This window comes from Chanodichthys erythropterus, chromosome 11 (genome assembly GCF_024489055.1).
Source record: "Chanodichthys erythropterus isolate Z2021 chromosome 11, ASM2448905v1, whole genome shotgun sequence".
NCBI classification, from domain to species: Eukaryota; Metazoa; Chordata; class Actinopteri; order Cypriniformes; family Xenocyprididae; genus Chanodichthys; species Chanodichthys erythropterus.
In genome coordinates this window covers 19,635,525-19,655,034 of record NC_090231.1, presented here as the reverse complement: position 1 = coordinate 19,655,034, position 19,510 = coordinate 19,635,525, and the positions used below count along the sequence as shown (strand labels likewise).

General features: G+C 38.4%; 1 protein-coding gene across 9 annotated transcripts in view; it reads right to left on the bottom strand.

Annotated features, from left to right (window-relative positions):
* brsk2b (BR serine/threonine kinase 2b) overlaps positions 1-19,510 on the bottom strand; it is a 162,523-nt gene that overhangs the window by 68,679 nt on the left and 74,334 nt on the right. For all 9 annotated transcript variants that reach the window (XM_067402007.1, XM_067402005.1, XM_067402006.1 and 6 more), the window contains exon 2: positions 5,774-5,868. In XM_067402007.1, the coding sequence (XP_067258108.1) occupies positions 5,774-5,779 (6 nt within the window). In that variant the 5' untranslated portion in view covers positions 5,780-5,868. The remainder of the gene's footprint in view (positions 1-5,773; positions 5,869-19,510) is intronic.

Sequence of the window (19,510 nt, the reverse complement as noted above, 5' to 3'; positions counted from 1 at the left end):
GAACTCATTTAGAGTCCAATCTCTGAGTTAGATTTACATTATTGTTTACAGCAGCACTGTACACTGTGATTCTACAGCGGAGGATCAACTTCTACAATACAATTTTTTTTTTAAAAAGTTGTCCTTATCACAAAAAAAAAAAAAAAAATGCATATTTTAGGCACACACAGACATCAAGAATCAGCCTGTGAATCTCAACAACGGTGACAAGCAACATGTTCTGATAAACAGATCAACTCTGAACATTAGAAAACAAGCTACTAAAAAGTCACAGAAAAACAGCAAAATTTAAATAGTGAGAATAAAGAAAATTACTAAGACAATTCAGCTCATAATTTATTCATGCAGCAATGCATGATGGGAGGCATGGATGAATTTTGATTGGTGGCAAGTTAACTTGCTTAGTACATTGAACTTAAATATACTAGTTGTAATAACTACAAAGTAATTAATATTACAAAACATTTTAAGTTAAATGAACTCGAATTATTAAGTTCACATTACTTAATCATTACTTAATTTTTTTAGGGCAACCAGTTTCCTCAAATTTTTTAAGTAAATTCAACTTATCCGGGCTAACAGTGTAGTCATGAGGCATCAGTAAGAATGTATTGAAAAATACAAGCCAAATCAGTAAAGTGTTGCCTTGTACGCAATCGGTTTTGTGCAGAAAATACATGTGTAATATGTGTAATAGAAAAAAAATGTAATATGTAATAATAGTAATGGTCACACTTTAGTTTAGGGTCCAGTTCTCACTATTAACAAACTATTTACTATGACTTTTGCCTCAATAAACTAAACTAATTACTGCTTCTTAATATTTAGTAAGGTAGTTAAGTTTAGGTATGGGGTAGGATTAAGGGATGTAGAATATGGTCATGCAGAATAAGGCATTAATACTGTAGCCTATTGGCTATTTATTAGTACTTACAAAGCACATATTAATGTAGTAATAGCACTATAGAAATGCTAATAAGCAACTAGTTAATAGTGAGAATTGGACCCTAAACTAAAGTGTTACCATAGTAATTATAATATTAATAACAATAATTTATCATTATATAGCATTTCAGGAGCTCAAGATTGCTTTACAAAGGAAAAAGCAAACAACAAATGAACCAGAAACATCAGAGAAAAGGAGAGCAAATAAGTGAGATTTTAGTTGAGTTTTGAATATCCGAATGGATGGCATTTCACAGTTTTTGTACAAGATTGTTCCAAATTTGACAAAGATTGTTGATGATCTAAAACTGGGATGTCAAATCCTGCTCCTAGAGGGCCAATGTCCTGCAGAGTTTAGCTCCAACTTGCCTCAACATAACTGCCTTAAAGTTTCTAGTATGCCTGAAAAGACCTTGATTAGCTGGTTCAGGTGTGTTTAATTGGGGTTGGAGCTAAACTCTGCAGGACATTGGCCCTCCAGGAGAACCCCTGATCTAAAGTACTTTTTGTTTTTAAAATGTTCTTTTAAAAATGTTTAGTGCTGCTAGAAGTGCAGAAATCGCACACTTCTCCTTGAAAATATAGTTAAGTTAAGATATATAGTTTAAGTTATTTTCCACTGTCACACACATATAGTGTGTGTACACTGGCACTCTTCCATAGCTTGAGTAATCTCTTCTCTGCAGGGGTGCAACATGTCCCTCCTTCTCCTCAGCAGTCAGTCTCCTGGGCAACACTGGGCTTGGTTTCAGAAATGTTAGCTTTCCCCTCGGGACCCGTCTGGATTCGACACCGCACGCTGAGAGAAACTTTCACTCCCACCACCCCTAAGGCCATTTACCATTAACCACCCAAGACTTGATTAAACCAAAGAGTGATACCTTTCTGAAATGTTTACTGGGATCCACCCTGCAGTGTCAAGAGGCTGTCATTTATTAGGAAGGAATGACATTTAATGCATGGTTTGTCATAAATAGTTTTGAGTAGCCTGCCTCTGAGGGAAACTGAAAGATAAGGACACTATTTAGCATTTTAAAACAGCTTTTCCACAAAATGGCACTGGACTGGAGCGGAAACACAATGGAATAAGCTTTTCCAGTGTTTAAAGAGCTCTATTTTTAATCAAATTAATTTATGTAAAAACATCACCTATGCGATATAATGAATGCACACGCATACCAACATCTTCTCCTTGAAGAAAGTGTTGCTGTGAGGGATCTGCAGCACATTCTCTGAGGTAAAGTAGGCCGAGGTCACCTCCTGACATAACCCTCATTAGTGTGACCACAAAGTAAGTCAAAGAGCTTTTCTTTTCATGTCTGAAAATGTCAGAGACGACTTCATTAGTTCAGGAGGGGCCAGGCAGGGGCCGTGGAGTTCTCTGCAAGGAGCATGTTCTCAAATGCCAGGCTTCTGTTCTGTGCGTGCCACGACCTAACACACAACACGAACACACACATTCACTAACAGACGCTCTGGATACTGTACACACAAATAAAACCTGACGCGCTCACCCTGGGCTCTGAGTACACACATGCAAGCTCTTACATTTACTATATCCCAGCGAGCACACACTGACAGGAAGAACCGAACCCCTGCTTTCAACATACAGACATGCACGCTCTTCCACACACTGACAGCTGCACACCGGCTCCACGCTATGCAAATGCCAACCAACATGGCGTTCGCTGGAGGCTGAGGAAAGAGAAGAAGAAGAAAAACAACAACAGAATGACAGGTGACCTCCTGCCGACTGTCTAAACTTATGCTAATGAAGTCATTATTGTTTATTTATTCCTTCATGACTGTGGCGAGGATGAACTCCAGGAGGAACGTAGCAGCCAATGACTGGGAGACTATCCAATGAGCTGAACTGAAAGTTTAAGCCAATGAATCAAGGTGTACACCACAGAGAAAATTAGTCATGATTTTGGGACTCATAAGTGCACAAGAACCGCAGGTTGTTGTCTCGCTCTTTTGCCTCCACTGTCGATCCCCGTCATTCATATATCTCATATACATTGATGGAGGAGTACAACATCTGAAGAAGCAGTTTTTACTATAAGCATATAATTTTCTCCCCCACCTCCCTCCTCAAGCCAATCATGTCAGGTTGCCATGACAACAGCCCCTGAGAGAAGCTAAAATAAGCAGGAGATACAATAGAATGGGTTACGGGGTGACCTTCAGAGGAACTAACTATCAGTCATGGAGGCGGCTTTACTCTAACTCTACGTTATTATCAGAGAGCATCTGTTTGTTTTCTAAATTATACTGCTTGGTGAGGAAACTAAAGTACGACAATGAGAAACACAAAAGCATGCCTCCACAATCAGACTCCCATAAGACCTAGGTCTATTTCCTGCAGAGAAGCAATTTCCCCTGCAGTCCAAACACCTACAGTATGTGTGAGCGGGGGTGGGGGGGGGGGGGGGTGGATCTAGGGACTGCATGTGGACCGGATGACTGTATAGCCCTCTCTCACATCCAATTACAATGAGGAACCAATCAGCTCATCTAAATTACAACTGCCTCACTATCCACCAGGAGTTAATGAGCCATTAACCATTTAATGAAATCCATATGATGCCGGATGGACATTGAGAGAAAATCACGTTGATTGGGTCAAAAGTTGAAGTGATTTTTATGTTAAAGCCCACTGAATTTACAAAGCAAAATGGCAACATCAGCAGCATCTTAGGCACATCTTGTCACTTTTTTTTCTTTAAAAAAATGTAATACCACGGTAAGATTTTGACAGAGACATTTATTCATACTGTAAAGAAAAGAAAATCTGCTGACTTTCAGATAATGTTATAATAAACTCATAGGTATGTGACCACCATATTTGTACAGCAAAATTCTAGAAAAGTATCTAAACATCCTTACAAACAAAGGCCCAATATATGCACTGCATAGGGACATCAAATTATATCTAGGGAGCATTCAAAAGTGCAAAAGTGGTTACACCCCTAAGTGAAAATGTCCAAATTGGGCCCAATTAGCCATTTTCTCTCCCCGGTGTCATGTGACTCGTTAGTGTTACAAGGTATCAGGTGTGAATGGGGAGCACGTGTTTAAAATTTGGTGTTATTGCTCTGAAACTGAGCTGCAGCTCGGTGGCCAAGACCATACAGCGGTTTAACAGGACAGGTTCCACTCAGAACAGGCCTCACCATGGTCGACCAAAGAAGTTGAGTGCACGTTCTCAGCGTCGTATCCAGAGGTTGTGTTTGGGAAATAGATGTATGAGTGTTGCCAGCATTGCAGAGATTGAAGGGGCGTGGGGTCAGCCTGTCAGTGCTCAGACCATACGCCGCACACTGCATCAAATTGGTCTGCATGGCTGTCGTCCCAAAAGGAAGCCTCTTATAAAGATGATGCACAAGAAAGCCCGCAAACAGATTGCTGAAGACAAGCAGACTAAGGACATGGATTACTGGAACCGTGTCCTGTGGTCTGAGGAGACCAAGATAAACTTATTTGGTTCAGATGGTGTCAAGCGTGTGTGGCGGCAACCAGGTGAGGAGTACAAAGACAAGTGTGTCTTGTCTACAGTCAATCATGCTGGTGTGTGTGTGTCATGATCTGGGGCTGCATGAGTGCTGCCAGCACTGGGGAGCTACAGTTCATTGAGGGAAGCAGACATACTGAAGCAGAGCATGATCCCCTCCCTTCGGAGACTGGGCCGCAGGGCAATATTCCAACATGATAATGACCCCAAACACACCTCCAAGATGACCACTGCCTTGCTAAAGAAGCTGAGGGTAAAGGTGATGGACTTGCCAAGCATATCTCCAGTCCTAAATCTTATTGAGCATCTGTGGGGTATCCGCAAATGGAAGGTTGAGGAGCGCAAGGTCTCTAACATCCACCAGCTCCGTGATGTCGTCATGGAGGACTGGAAGAGGACTCCAGGTTCAACCTGTGAAGCTCTGGTGAACTCCATGCACAATAGGGTTAAGGCAGTGCTTGAAAATAATGGTGGCCACACAAAATATTGACACTTTGGGCCCAATTTGGACATTTTGACTTAGGGGTGTACCCACTTTTGTGGCCTGCAGTTTAGACATTAATGGCTGTGTGTTGAGTTATTTCGAGGGGACAGCAAATTTACGCTGTTATACAAGCTGTACACTCACTACTTTACATTGTAGCAAAGTGTCATTTCTTCACAGTTGTCACATGAAAAGATATAATAAAATATTTACAAAAATGTGAGGGGTGTACTCACTTCTGTGAGATACTGTTCATATCAAGAGCCACTTTCATAAGAAGATATACCAAATAGAGCATCACAGTTGGAGAGTTCACTGTGCACGATTCGAATCTGATAATGAACGATTGGATGTAACCTTAAGTGAACTCCTGCTAATCAATGTCCAGTCTTATAGTGTGTCTCATTGCCACTCCTTGCAAACTACTGAAGATGGGTAAAAGAATTGAAGGTAATCCTTTCATATTATCAAACAATCCCCTGACAGCAGTTCAGCAGCACAGTGACAGCTGCCTGTTTGTACTCAAAAGACTCTTTCATGTTTTGTTGCTGTAGCAAGAACCTTGGCATAATTAGGACAGAAATTGTGCTAACATTCCCTTTCAGTAAACTGTATGGTATTGTGACAGAATAAGCTTTGTGAGTAATCAAAATAAATTTAAATCCTCAAACTCACCCACCACAGTGTATATTTAATGTAAGCGACAGATTTGGTACAAGCAGCCATCTTTAATTGACAACTTTCTGTTCCATTATAATTCAATGCAGAGAGACAGACTGGTTTACTTAAGTCATCTCATGAAGTACATTAAAAAAACAGCACAATCTTACCTTCATCAACACAGACTCGCTGAGTTTCTCCCGGTTTACAATTTTTATGGCAACTTTCTGACATGTGACACAGTGGATTCCCAGCTTCACAAGGCCTGGAGCGGGAGTAAAAAGAGAGAAGAGAAAAAAGAATTCTGTCAAACAAGCATAAAAAGTACATCAACCTAAAAGCACTTAGATGATAAAAGGCTGGTCCCAGCGTGAGTTTCATTTTGGCAAAATGAGAATTCTCCCTCTAAAGCCCACTGGTATCCATAATATGACAACCAGGGGCACTTTTCATGTAGCAAAGTAAATGTCAGAGAACATACATAAACACAAACAAGGCAAGATCAGAGTCAAATCCCCCTCAATGTTTTTTTTTTTTTTTTTTTGTCATATCGACGATAAAAGACTGTCACTATGCTCAAAGGCTGACACGGGCATGTATATATATCAGCAAGCATATTTGGCTAAATGCCACATCTGTGCATGCCTTTATTACCCCCATACGTTTTTCAGCACGTCTCTGCATATCAAACTGTTGATTTCCCTGAAGGTTTACACAGAGGGCAGAGGGGATATAAAGACCTGACAGGTCCCTGGATCTCTTTTATATGTATGTCGTTAAAGCACAAATGGCATCTTGCGCCACTTTCACAACATGTCATTGATGTTGTATCACAGGAGAGGACGCTCCGCAGACGCAATCTACACCCTCACTCCGGGCTCAAGGGTGCAACGGAGAGCGTGCGGGGGACCCGATGAATATTTCATCTTGCCGTAATTGCCTTGCGCTGAGATGAACACACACAGACATGTGTAAAATGTCATATGGCTAATGCAATTGCGAGTCACTGACAGAACTTTCTAGGAAGAAAAAAGCCTGTATAGCTGAATACAAAAAGATCTGGTTTTTGCGTACACAAGAAGGCTTCTCAACTACCTAAATCTACAAGAATTCCTTGACCAATGAGCTTCAACACCAACTAGTAAACATGCTAGTCCATAAACTAGGTCAACATTAACCACTCTGAGGGTCAATGACATATAAGACAAATCTTCTAAAAGGAAAGATATATCTAATTTAAAGCATATGTCGCATTCTTGTAAATTCTTTGTAGACATTTTGTAGAGTTTGGACCAGCATGATCAGTGACTGAGAGACTAGAGTTGAAGTCTTCCTGGTATGTAATTATATAGGGAGGTCAAAATGATTTAGTCTGAAAATACTGAAGCACTCAAAAATCAATCGTTCTCATCATTAAAACATACAGCAAATCTCTCTCATAAATTGATGCAAAGGAAACCATGGAAACCTACATGAACACAACTAATCAGAAATAGGCTAGCACACTTCCGTCAGTGTTCTGTGCAAAAAAAAAAAAAAAAAAGAAATTACATGAATGAGTCAACAACGTTCGAGCCACTGAAGCAAGTAAACAAGCAGGGTTCTTGTCATTTGCAGAGAAAAACAACACTCGCCCATAAGAGATTTCTCAACTAACACTTGACACACACACACACACACACAAAAAAATAAGGTCACCGAGTTGCAAAGGAGGCGTGTGAACAAAATGCCTGCAAGCAATGGCAATAATAGAAACCAAAATGTTCTGAAAAGTAAGAACAAACCATAATATAGAGAGTTGAATGAGTTGAAGTGGTACTTGACGAATTATGTGCCAAAGGCGAAAAGGTTTGTTCAAATATGAGTACCGGTAATACAGTCTTAAATAAAGGTTCCAAAAGGGGGTTTTACAGCAAAACAAAACTTACAGTTAAAATAACCTTAAGTTAAGTTACACAGTAATAAAGTACTTACAAATCATGTGCAAACTATTAGTTTAGTTAATTCATAGTTTATATATTTTAGTCTCTACAATATTAATATGTTAATAGCCAACACACAGCCAACATTTGTGTGTGTGTGTGTGTGCTTACTGTATTTGTAAGCATTTTAAGAAACACTTAAAATGAATGCAATTAATGTCCAATAAAGGTTTGTTTAAGTACTTAATGACATTTTCAGATGTTCTGTGATGTAATCTAAAGTGAGAACTATTTACTCCTAATAATCATATTAACATCTTTACTACTGATTGTACATTACTTATATGTTTAATAAAACATTTAACTATTTTTATTAGCTAATTAAACTATAATAAATTTGCTAATTACAGTGACAATGAAGAACATACTATTTGTATATAGGCTATTATGTAGAGACTATAATATATAAACTATGAATTAACTATAAACAGATGATTTGTAGGCATATTATTATAAAAGTGTTACTAACATGGTAATAATATGTAGAAATTTTTGCACTATAAAGAACATTTTGTTCATTAAAAAGTTCTTCATGGAAACATAGGTGCCAATAAAGAACCTTTACATAGTGTATTTATATTTGCCTTAAATGCCACTACTTAAATGAAGTCTTTCCCTCCTTATTGTGATGTATATCTGAGTTGAACAGCTTCTCGAAAAAGAAAAAGAAATACTGGATTTTGCCCATTGGAAATTGATTGGTTAGTTGTCGATTGCTATTGCTGTGATGCCATGTGATGCCAGTAAACAACGCCATCAGAGAAGAGATGAAAAAAAAAAAAAAGATCTGCATGGATAAAAAATATGCAATATTCCATAAAAAGTAAGAGTTGTCCAATTTGATTTAATGCTGACTTTAAGAGAATAGGAAAAAAAAAAATAAACAAGCCTTTCTTGCCATATTTCCCTCCATCCTCAGAGTCCACCCTTTTTTAGTATTTAATCTTTACATAGTAGTAAACTGAAATTAAGCTGAAAGAGTGCAGCTTTGATAAGCTAACATATACACAGCAGCATGGCATCATGTTCTCATGGCTGCACAGTGGAACTGCATCCCCGGAGGCTCAGCACGTATCCCCAGAGGCTTCCCTCATCCTCCCGCTGCAGGGACTCAAAAGATCAATAAATGGGAGTTCATCAGTTAGAGTGAATTGCCTGCTGGTGACCTTCAGCAATAACATGCATCAGTAATCACCAGGGCTTCTCCCATCAACCACCACTCTGTGTTAGATCTTCTCTGCTGTATGTACACGCAAACCCACAGACACAATACTTACTTTTCCCACATAGTCTCTGGCTTCTCCTTTTCGCTGTAATCCCCACATTCCCCCTAAGAAATACACAGTAAAGTTTCGTATTAACTACTCTGTCTCTATCGCAAAAAAATATATCCCATGTTAGGCCTTGAGATCCGTTTATTTTGCCGGGACTCATTCCTTTTTCTTATTAAAGAGCATGTAGCATGAGATTTGGCAGTAAAGTTGAGCACACAATAGATAACCACAGCTCTTGCCAAGGCCCTGTAGTCCCACTCAGATCTATTTTTGATTAATGTAGCAGCATCAGGGCTCCGGTATGAAAACTCCATAATTATACAGTGACTAAAACAAATGGAGTCTGTTTGAGGCTAAATGGAAAAGGTTACGTAGGCTTATTTGTTATGCATGTTGCTGATACTGGTTTTACAGTATGTAAATGGCTTGTGATATTCAACCTAAATGTTGACAACAATCTGTAAGCTAATTGTTGGTTATGAACACATGGCCTTGATTTAAAAAATGAGCAGTCACCATTAAAATCTTAACAAGTTTCAGAAAAATTTTACTGTTTGAGAATGCTATTCGTTATTTACAATGGGCACTTAAGACACACACTCCAATCTATTTTATAGCAATCCGTTCTAGTAAACCTCAACCAAATAATAAAAAAAAAAAGGAGACAAAAAAAAAAGAAACACCCTTGACATACATCCACTGATGTACAGCTTCAAATTTGGTTCAAGTGATATGATACCATGAGACCAGTCATATTCTACATTGTATTGCTGTTCCATGCATTTATCCACTGACCTACAAAATCCCAGATCAGATGGTATTTACAGGTTCACTGGATCATTGAAATTGTTCAGCAAGAGCGATTGGCAAAAAATAAAAAGAGAACAATAAAAATAGAATAAAACAGAATAGACTGAAAAAAATAGAAACTCAGTGTGCTGTTGAAATGTATTGCTAACATTTCAGTTTTGAATGGGAAGTGAGCAAAAACATTCACACACACACACACACGCATTTATCTATAGCGAATTAAAGAGCACAGTTGATCAATTCATGCACTCCCTGAGAATCAAACACGCTGTTGAAGCTCAAGGAATTCAGCTGAAATAAAATGAACTATGGACCTGACCTGGATCAATACATCATACAGACAATTTATCAAAACAGTAAAAGATCATGTTAAATTATTAATATTCATGACACCTCCCCTGTCAACTACACCCACAGCCACATTTTTTTTTTTTAAGTGACGTCTAAGTAATAGAAATAGAAAGTGGCAGTCACTAGTCTTAAAAACACTTGTTTCCTTTATTATATATTTAAAAAATGCTAATATTTCAAACCTCCGACCTTCCACATCCACATTCACCCCATGAGTAGAGACTCTAAACGCAGGCAGTCAAAAGTGTCTGACAGTGACGCGGGGCAGGTGTGAATCACAGGGATCTGATGAGCGCTTGTGTTCTCTGACTGGCTGTTAGAGCAGGTCAGCAGGAGTGTCTTCAGCGGTGATGAGCGCTAACCACTGAAAACAATAACACAAACTGCTCTAATAACAGCAAGTAGCTCATAAACCCTAAGAGTCAGGCATCATCTTTTATGTTTGTTTTATTTTCCTCATCTCCTTCACTGTGAAAATCCTTCAATTAGTCCTTTTATAGTTTCTGCCTAAGGGGAATGGAGGTCTTGACATCACCACCCACACTTTCACCACTGCTCTTCCCTCTGTCTTTTAACTATCAGCGCTCTGCATTTATTTAAAGGGCTGTTTTTAGCATTTGCCGCTTAGGCCCCACTGAACAGCTGGATGGAGGTAAACGAGTTATTTTGCATTTCAAATCACTAATTGTTCATGCGGGTTCCAGTGGTCCAGATTGCCCATGGGTCTCTTCTCTTAGAGTGCTTAACACCTGGAACCTTCTGACAGACACTCATGTCCTCAAACCTATGAATTTTACCATAACCAGAGCTTGGCCACAACTGTAAATTACTGTGCAAAGATTCCTAAAAATGACTGGATGGAAAAAGGAAGTTGTACTAATCACTATGTCACACGCGTGAAGGATAAATGAGACTTTGATGACAACATGAGAATTTCATCTAGATTTATTGTGGTGTAGGTAAAAATAAATTAAAAAAAAAAAAAAAAAAAAAAGAAAATCAGAATACTGCCAGTGGGGAGCAATTTTGCATTTAAAAAAAAAAGAAAGTGAAACAAGCATCTCTGTTGCTTAGGTACTCATGACAGAGTATGGTAACACCATTGTTTGGGAACTGCATATATCTCAAATAAATGCTGTCCTTGAATGTTCTATTCATCAAAGAATCATGTAAAAAAATATGTGGCATATTAACATTAAGCAGCACAATGGTTTCTGAAGGATCATGTGACACTTCAGTCTGGAGTAACAGCTGTTGAAAACATTGAGGTCCAGACAACAAATAAGGAAAAATTAAATATTATTTATTTTCTCAGTTTCTCAGTATAAAAAGTCAGTGTAAAGTCCCCACTATGATTTAAAAAAAAAATGTGTGTGTGTGTTTTCCAGGTGACTGCCTTTTAGAGAGAAGCCATTTGGAAATTTCTCAATGTGCCATCTGTGCCTGTCAAAATGATGATTGATGATCTTCAAATCTGAATATGAATATATATGGAAAGTATGGAAATCAAGTTGGTTATGGAAGTAGTGAAAAGTTACTTTTAACAGCAGTCCATTTGGGATGAAGCTACATGAGACACAAGGGAACTATCCCCATGAGAGATTCAATAAGCAAGTGATCACTCTCTTTCTCCTGTGACTCTTCTTTATGGGCATGTAATGTAGATTGTTGCATTTATCAAGCATCATTGAAACAATCTGAGATGCCATCTGCTTACTGCAAACACAGAGATATAATAGGAGTCCCCCTCAGGCAGACTGATTGAAGCCCACTCCCTCCCAATCATGTCCGTCAATGTGTACTCTGAGCAGCCGGGAGTGATTATGGCCTGAATGCAGACTCACCATGAATGCCACAAAGGTGGTGAAGGGGCAAAATAAAATTAATGTCAAGTCAACACTGACAGAACGTTAACACGGATTCATTTAGCAGACACTTTTATCCTAAGTTCTCCTACATGAAGGAACCACTACAAACCACTTTAACACTGCTGGAAACTATTCATGGTTGATCAAAAGAATATAACAGTAGAGGGCAAAGCAATTTGCAAAAATCTTAGGCTACCACCAGCTTTGTTGTTTTAGCAATGTTTTAATGGCCATCCATATTTATTTTTTTGTCTTTATTATGATTAAAAAAAAAAAAATCTAAACAAAATGGCTTCAAGCAAAAATCAGTATTTAGTGTGACCTCCTGGACTTCTTCCAGTTCCTCAAAGAAGAAAATCTGAAAAAATTCTCATCAGATTTTGAAGGTTTTCTTGGCCCTCCAGTCCTTTTCCATTCCATTTAGGTTTAAGAGAGCCAGGTTCCTGCTATTTCTCAAGTTTAAGGGGAGGTCACCAAATACTTGCCACTTTTTTAATTCTGCACATATATGCACATAGAAAGCTCTCAGATTTCATCAGAGAGATCTTCATTTGTGTTCCGAATATGAATGAAAGACTTACAGGTTTGGAACGACAGTAATTAATGACTGAATTTTTCATTCATTTTTGGGTGAACTAACCCTTTAATAGTATTTATATACATATTAATGTATTTTATAGCTCCAAATATTAAAAAAAGAGAGAGAGAGTTTGTCTATATGCATTGATTACCTGAAAATGTAGATCACTATGCAGGTGCAAAGGAATTTACTTTAATGAAATACATACACCTCCTGTTAATGCTCATGTGCTAGTGATTACCCTTCCCCAAGTCAATCTAGGTTGCCTTAGGTTGCCAACCCCTGCACTATTTGATGGTTATGCCATTTTTTTTAAGCACAAAATGAGAAGTACAAATGCAAAATGGGACTGTGAGGTGAATGGGACTGTTATAGTACCACATTGCTATGTAAAAAATGCTTAGTAGACAGTCACTCAATGTTGTCAAGCTTACTCATTTTCAAATAAATCAATGAACTTGAGTCTCAAGGCTTATTTCAGGCTCATGTCCAAAACCAGTCCCAAAGCTTCTACATGGGATCCTGGGAAGGGGGAATGATTGGACAGCAGACAGCTGCCCCTCCCTGAAGCACATGCTCCATGAGCATCTTGGGTCCGATTCAAATAAAGGGGCTGCGTGCCAACGGCATTAAACATGTGTTTATTGCTCTTAATGAAAGCCAAGGGGAGACAAATAAATCCTCAAAGGCTAAGCTGTTATTGCTGCCTTCTGGTGGGCTGTGAAAGTGACCAAAACAGAGAAGTGGACACTGATGGATGAAACAATAGACCAAAAAAAAATGCTTTAAACGTTACACTGATCTTGTCCTTAATCCAATCCTTAATAACAATCAAATCTAAGAGCAAAACCCAATGCCAAATCCCAAAACCCAGTTGTTAAATTGGCACTGGCCAACCAGAAGCATGTGAAGTGCAATTCAGAAGTGTTTTGGGGAGGTTTAGTGGGCTTTTGTGGGGGGTTGCATTATACCGGTCACCATTGTAGGAGGCTGTTGACATCTCTCTCAAGCACTGGCTGATTTGAGTGCTGCGTCAGTGACGGCTCGCTCATTACCCCACTGCCTACTGTATATTAACAGTCAAGCGTGGGGATTTTTGCCTCTCAACACATCATCTGCTCGCTCTCTCACACTCCCACTCGCCGCTGTGCTTTGCTCTCTTTGCTTTCTTCCTTTTGATCTCCTCTCCTCTTAATTCATTACAGATAAAGGAGCCTCCACAATGGATCTGTCTAATTTGGATAAAGACAATAGAGGAGCAAGGTGGAGGGAAAGCAATGGTCCAGTTATTGTTCAAAAGGCACTGCAATGAATACTGGTCATAGTTATACAAGAACTAGCATCTGTTATGCATTCAAGAATCAATGTAAATCATGAAACAGATCCAAAAAAGAAAAGTCGTTGTCATAATTTACTGTCATCATGTCTTGTACAGTACACACAGGTTTCGAACTGAACTATATGTAATTGGACCCCAATGATGGACACTTTATGGACCAAAAAAAAAAAAAAAATCCATTACACAAAAAGGATATTATGATGGCACATTTTTATAGACATTTAAAGACAAAATACTTTTTTACTGATTTCCAACATGCTATGTACCACTAAATTAATTCTGCACATTTGTGTCACGTAATTGAGGAGTTTGAGAGGTTATTAATGTCATTTACTTATTTCAGCTGAAGAGCTATTGACTCCCTCTGCTCTCCTTTCTTATTTACTGTTATGACAGCTGGTTGTCACTCCTCCTTCCTCGACCTCAGCCAATCATGTCACCCTGTTGAAGCTGTTACAGCCAATGGGCTATTGATTAACTGTCTTTGTTACTTCTCAGATGAGATTTAGGAGCTGGGATCGGGATCACTTCATCAGAGAAGGAAGAACAGCAGCAATAAAGATTTATCGTTTTACATATAATTTAGTTAATGCATTCATCATGCAGATGGTTTAAATCCAAAAGTGTTTTTCATTTTTTTTTTATAATGGAATAGATATATATAGAGAGGTGCACATAAGTGGTATGCAGGTACGAATGCATGGTAAAAATAAACGATGCGCACCAGAAAACATGGAGTGAATTGCTTTTGAGTACCAACATTTTTGAGGACCAGTTCACAGGGACATGTTTACTTACTGGAGTAGGATTTTTCTCCATCTCTGGTAAGATAGCAATCATGATAATAAGTGCAACGGATCGCAGTTAATCGGTGATCCTTACGGATAAGGTCCTACGGTTCGGCATGCATGTGATTCATGGATTAACTGCTAAATTTAACCATCATAGAGTGAAAGTATATCATTTGGACGTTTTTTTTTGTCTCGCCAATTACAACATTCAAACGATTTTAAAACCGGAAGAAGAGGTGAAAATCGGGACTCGCAAGCTGTTATCTGTGCGCACAGCCTCACACCCCTAAAACGCATGCACGCAGAGAGAGAGAGAGACAGTCAGACAGAGCTCAAACAAGGAATTAATTCCTCTTTCGCATTTATTTGAGCGTACATACACACAAAATGATGTCAAAATACATGTCTCGGCAAGTATTCTCTCTAGGTTAAGTCATAAGTGAACAGTTGAGAAAGAAACCGGATGTGTGTCAGTTATTCAGTCCTTGCTTTCCTTCTTAAAGTGACAGCAGCCTAATATTCTTGCTATTGTCTGTGTCATTAATGTTAGTAAAATAAAATAAAAAAATCATTATCATCATCATCATCATCATCATCTCATCGTTCGAGAGAAAAGAAGATAGTGAGGAGAGCAGTCAGGAGGAAATTGATGAGTGTGAGTACCAAGCAACATCTCGAGGTGCTCCCTTGGGAACCAGACCAAAAAAAGCACCCCTGTATATAAGACAATCACTCTTACTAATTCAGAAAAGTAATGAACGCCACAGTTTCACCACTGACAATAGTCATCAAAAAGTACAATGGTAATGCCATAATGTTTTGGGCAGATTTTGACAGACATATACTTTGGTGATTGTTTTATTTTTTTGACATTATACTGTAATAAATGTGGTAAATATACTAGGGTATAAGTGTTAAAGTTTCACAGTAAAGTTTAAATGGTTTACATTAATTAATGCATTAGGTATTATAAACTAACCGTTAACAATATTTTTACTGCATTTATTAATCTTAGAAAAATATTTTAATTTATCAGGGATTCACTGAGACAATTGTTTAATATATAACTATGTTCATTTTAAGGGCGACAACCGATAAATGGTCGCTATGGAAATTCTAAATACTAGTCAAAATGAATATATATATATATATATATATATATATATATATATATATATATATATATATATATATATATATATATATATATATATATATATATATATATATATAGAGAGAGAGAGAGAGAGAGAGAGAGAGAGAGAGAGAGAGTGTAGCTCATCGGGCGCTGTACAGCAGCTGTAGCAGCATGTTTTACTGCAAGTAATCAGGCTGGAGTCTCAGATCTGCACCTGGGCATCAGGCCAGCATCACAGACAACCTCTGCTCTTCTTTTCCATTGCACCCATTTATCAATCAGACCAGCACGGTGCTCTTCGGTACCGGAACACAAAACAAGAGGGAGCAACAAGAAGAGAAGTGCATTCCAGAGTCATCATGAGTATTCACATGGCATCACATGCAGGGGAAAGATGAGGACAGAGCAGCCTGTTACACAGCACATTGACGTATATAGGGTATTCCTCTGAGACTGCAAAAACAGACAGACATGTACCAGGACCAGCCTTCACTTATTCACACATCTCCTGTTCACACTGTGGGGTCTTATTTTTCTTATATTCTTAACCTTTTGCCAGTCCCTTTGGGGAGTGTACAGATGTGAGTGGGTGGCAGTAGATTAGTTCAGCAGGAGTGTAAGGGCACAAGGTTAGGGAGGTTACAGAGTTAATACCTCTGTGTTCTGGGGTTTCTCTGTGATTCTCTTATCTCACTGGGGGAGTGAAAAAAGAGTCACTTAAAACAAAGAGTGCAAAGATAAAGAAAGAGACTGAGAGATACAGAAATTGAGAACGAGAAAAAGAGGGGGGAGGCAGGGGAGGGGACAGACAAAGTAAAAAAAAAAGAAAAAAAGTCAAAGTCTCTCGCTCAAGTATGGGTGTCTTTTTCTATTTAGGATGGCCTGTCTGGAGAAATGTCAATGAATGCTGACAGAGCAAGACCCTGAGCGCTGTTTTAAGATGAGTGTGGCCTCCGGTCTGATAAATCAACTGAAAGTTTCATGATCGTCATGTTCTTTAAGCCACCCAAGTTCAAGTAGGTTCACCTAAAAATCCCTCTTCTGTGGAATACAAAAGGAAACTTTTTTCCATGCATTTACAACAAATGGGACATACAAGCTTCAAGAAAGACAAAACAAAACACCAAAAAAGTATCACAATAAAAATCTAATATGCTGATTTGCTTCAAGAAACATTTCTTATAAATATTGTTAAAATGTGGCCTTCTGAAGCCATATGATAGCTTTATGCTATGAACAGAACAAAATTATTTACTAATAGTCTTTTTCCTGACAATGAATCAGTTCATCAAACCTGTCTGAATGATTTATCCATAAAACAGATCAATTCAAAACTCACTAATTCATTAATTCAGCTGCAGCAGTTAGGAATAGTTTGTCCAAAAATCATTTACTCACCCTCATGTCATTTCAAACCTGTATGGACTTTCTTTCTATTGTGGAACAGAAAAGAATATATTTTGATAAACAAAATGAAATGAAATTCAATGGTCATTAAAGCTGTTTGCATATCAACATTTTTCAAAAAATAGGTTTGGAATGACATGAGCGTGAGTAAACATCTGAACTTCATGAGCAGGGGCGGCGCCAGCCGATTTTGAGTCAAGCCCCGAATGTAATGACTGTCACTGAGCAAATATGAAACTGGACAATAGCCTATGTAAACCCCCGAAATCATAAGTTGCTTTATTTCATTGCGCTTTGGCTTTGCATATACTGCATACAGCCTGTAAAAATAGACCTTAAAAATAATTTAGCCTATAGACCTTATTTACCAGAGAAACAAGCGCGCCGGCATCTTTATAAAATTGTCTTTGAACTTTCGTTTTGCGGTAGCTCTGTACATTTCTACGGCATCACTGTCAAAGAATAATATGTTGGTTAAGTGGATTTACTTGTTGTAGAGATAATGAAAGTTATCATGAGCATTGTTATGTTTAAAGCAGATGTCTTAACAAATGTCAGTAGATCGGGAAGATTTTAAAACGAGCAGTTCATTCATAAATGTAAGATCGCTGTGGAAATACAAACCGGAAGTCAAAAGACAACGAGCGCAACGCTGAAAAGGGGCGGGGCTACATACGGTCTGTAGAATACATTTCTTTGCTGTTGGTAGCCTATGGTAGCCTGACGTGGTCATACTCAATTCTAGTTCGAATATGAGTCTGATACTGCTCCATTGGGCTTTGATTATGGGGGCGTATTTCAACCGATCCAGGAAAGACCTCAATTGGATAGACCTACAACCAATCAGAGCTACAGAGTAAGTGATGTATGTTGAGCGACGCATAGTTGTCAACAGAACTCAACTGCACACATGCTGGAACTAGTAGAAGATGAGCGTAAACAATCTTTGCCGGTGTTGTAAAAAGAATAAGTATACACGGAGTACTTGCCAATGAATGCGCTGTCGATATCTTCTATAACGGACGCGATGGCGGAATCTACACATCTCAGTTCTTCAACAACAGCCATCATTGTTGTAAACTAATTCAACCCAAGTGCTCTTTGATGACGTGGCTGATTATGTTTCTGGTGATAATCTGTCAATCATCGCCCTGACAAATGTGATTGGTCCGAACGTTTCTGTTCAGGCATAATTACTCCTCTACGGATCGAGTCCAGACCGAACTGCCCGACCTCAAAATGTTGTGGGCGGGGCTAAGTTCGGCTGGCATCCAGGCTAAGCCTATGGGCTACTCCGTTTCTTCCTCCCTGTTGAATATGCAGCAGGTAAGGGAGGAGCTAGCACAGTCAACCGCAAGAGTGCGAGACAGTCAGCAAGCAGGAATTTCAGGTTTGAGGTTTCTTAACAGTGCTCTCAAAATATAATTTTTCCAAACATATCTCTCTATTAAAATATGTTAAGCAGTTCAATACTGCTTTTCTGCAGTATCCGACCATACACCGGCCGCCCTTTCTCTCTCTCACACATTTGCGCACGCGATGAGCTGGTGATCAAAATAAAAGTTCAAGGATTTATCTTTTAAAAAAAAATGAGTACAAAAGTATTGAAAAATGTCAAAAAAAAACATTTTTAATGTCCAGGTACAAGTCAATGCTGTTTCTTTGTGCAATTTGCACACTGTACATGGGTTGAAGCTCTTAATTTTGAGTTTCCAGGGTGCACCAGATTGATGCATTTAACCTTAAAATGTACAAAATTTTCTGTACAAAAAATGTCTGGCTCCACCCCTGTTCATGAGTATGGACTACTTTAAGATGCTTTATTAGGACTTTTACTTTTTTAACTAATGACAATAAAAACAACCATTACATCGTTCAACAGTTCTCCTTTTGCCTTTCAAAAGAGTCAAAATGAGAGTAAGTGCAAGAATACAGTTGTTGTTGTTGTTTTTTTCCACCGCTTTAAAAAGAAAAAGAAATCACAACTAAATTCAAAGTAATGGCACATTTTCAGTAATTTGGGAACACAATAAAAAGCCTGCTTTCTGGTTTTCTAAGGCACATCATTCTCTCAGTGATAATACAAATCAGTTTCAGTCTCTCGTAATTGTAACAACAGAGCAAGAAAGTCACTGGCAGCAGAGCATGACAGAGAAAACTTGAAGAGAGAAAAAAAAAACATGTTGCTAAACAAATCAAACTTTGTTTGCATTCTATTAGCATTCTTATAATATTGATGATCTAGTGAACAGCATCAACATCATAACAGTATTATTGCTTTTTTAAGGAGCCCATCACAGTTTTTTCTAAGAAAAAAAACATTACATCTCAATGAAAATATAGAAGTCTGAGAGCAGCACCCCACTG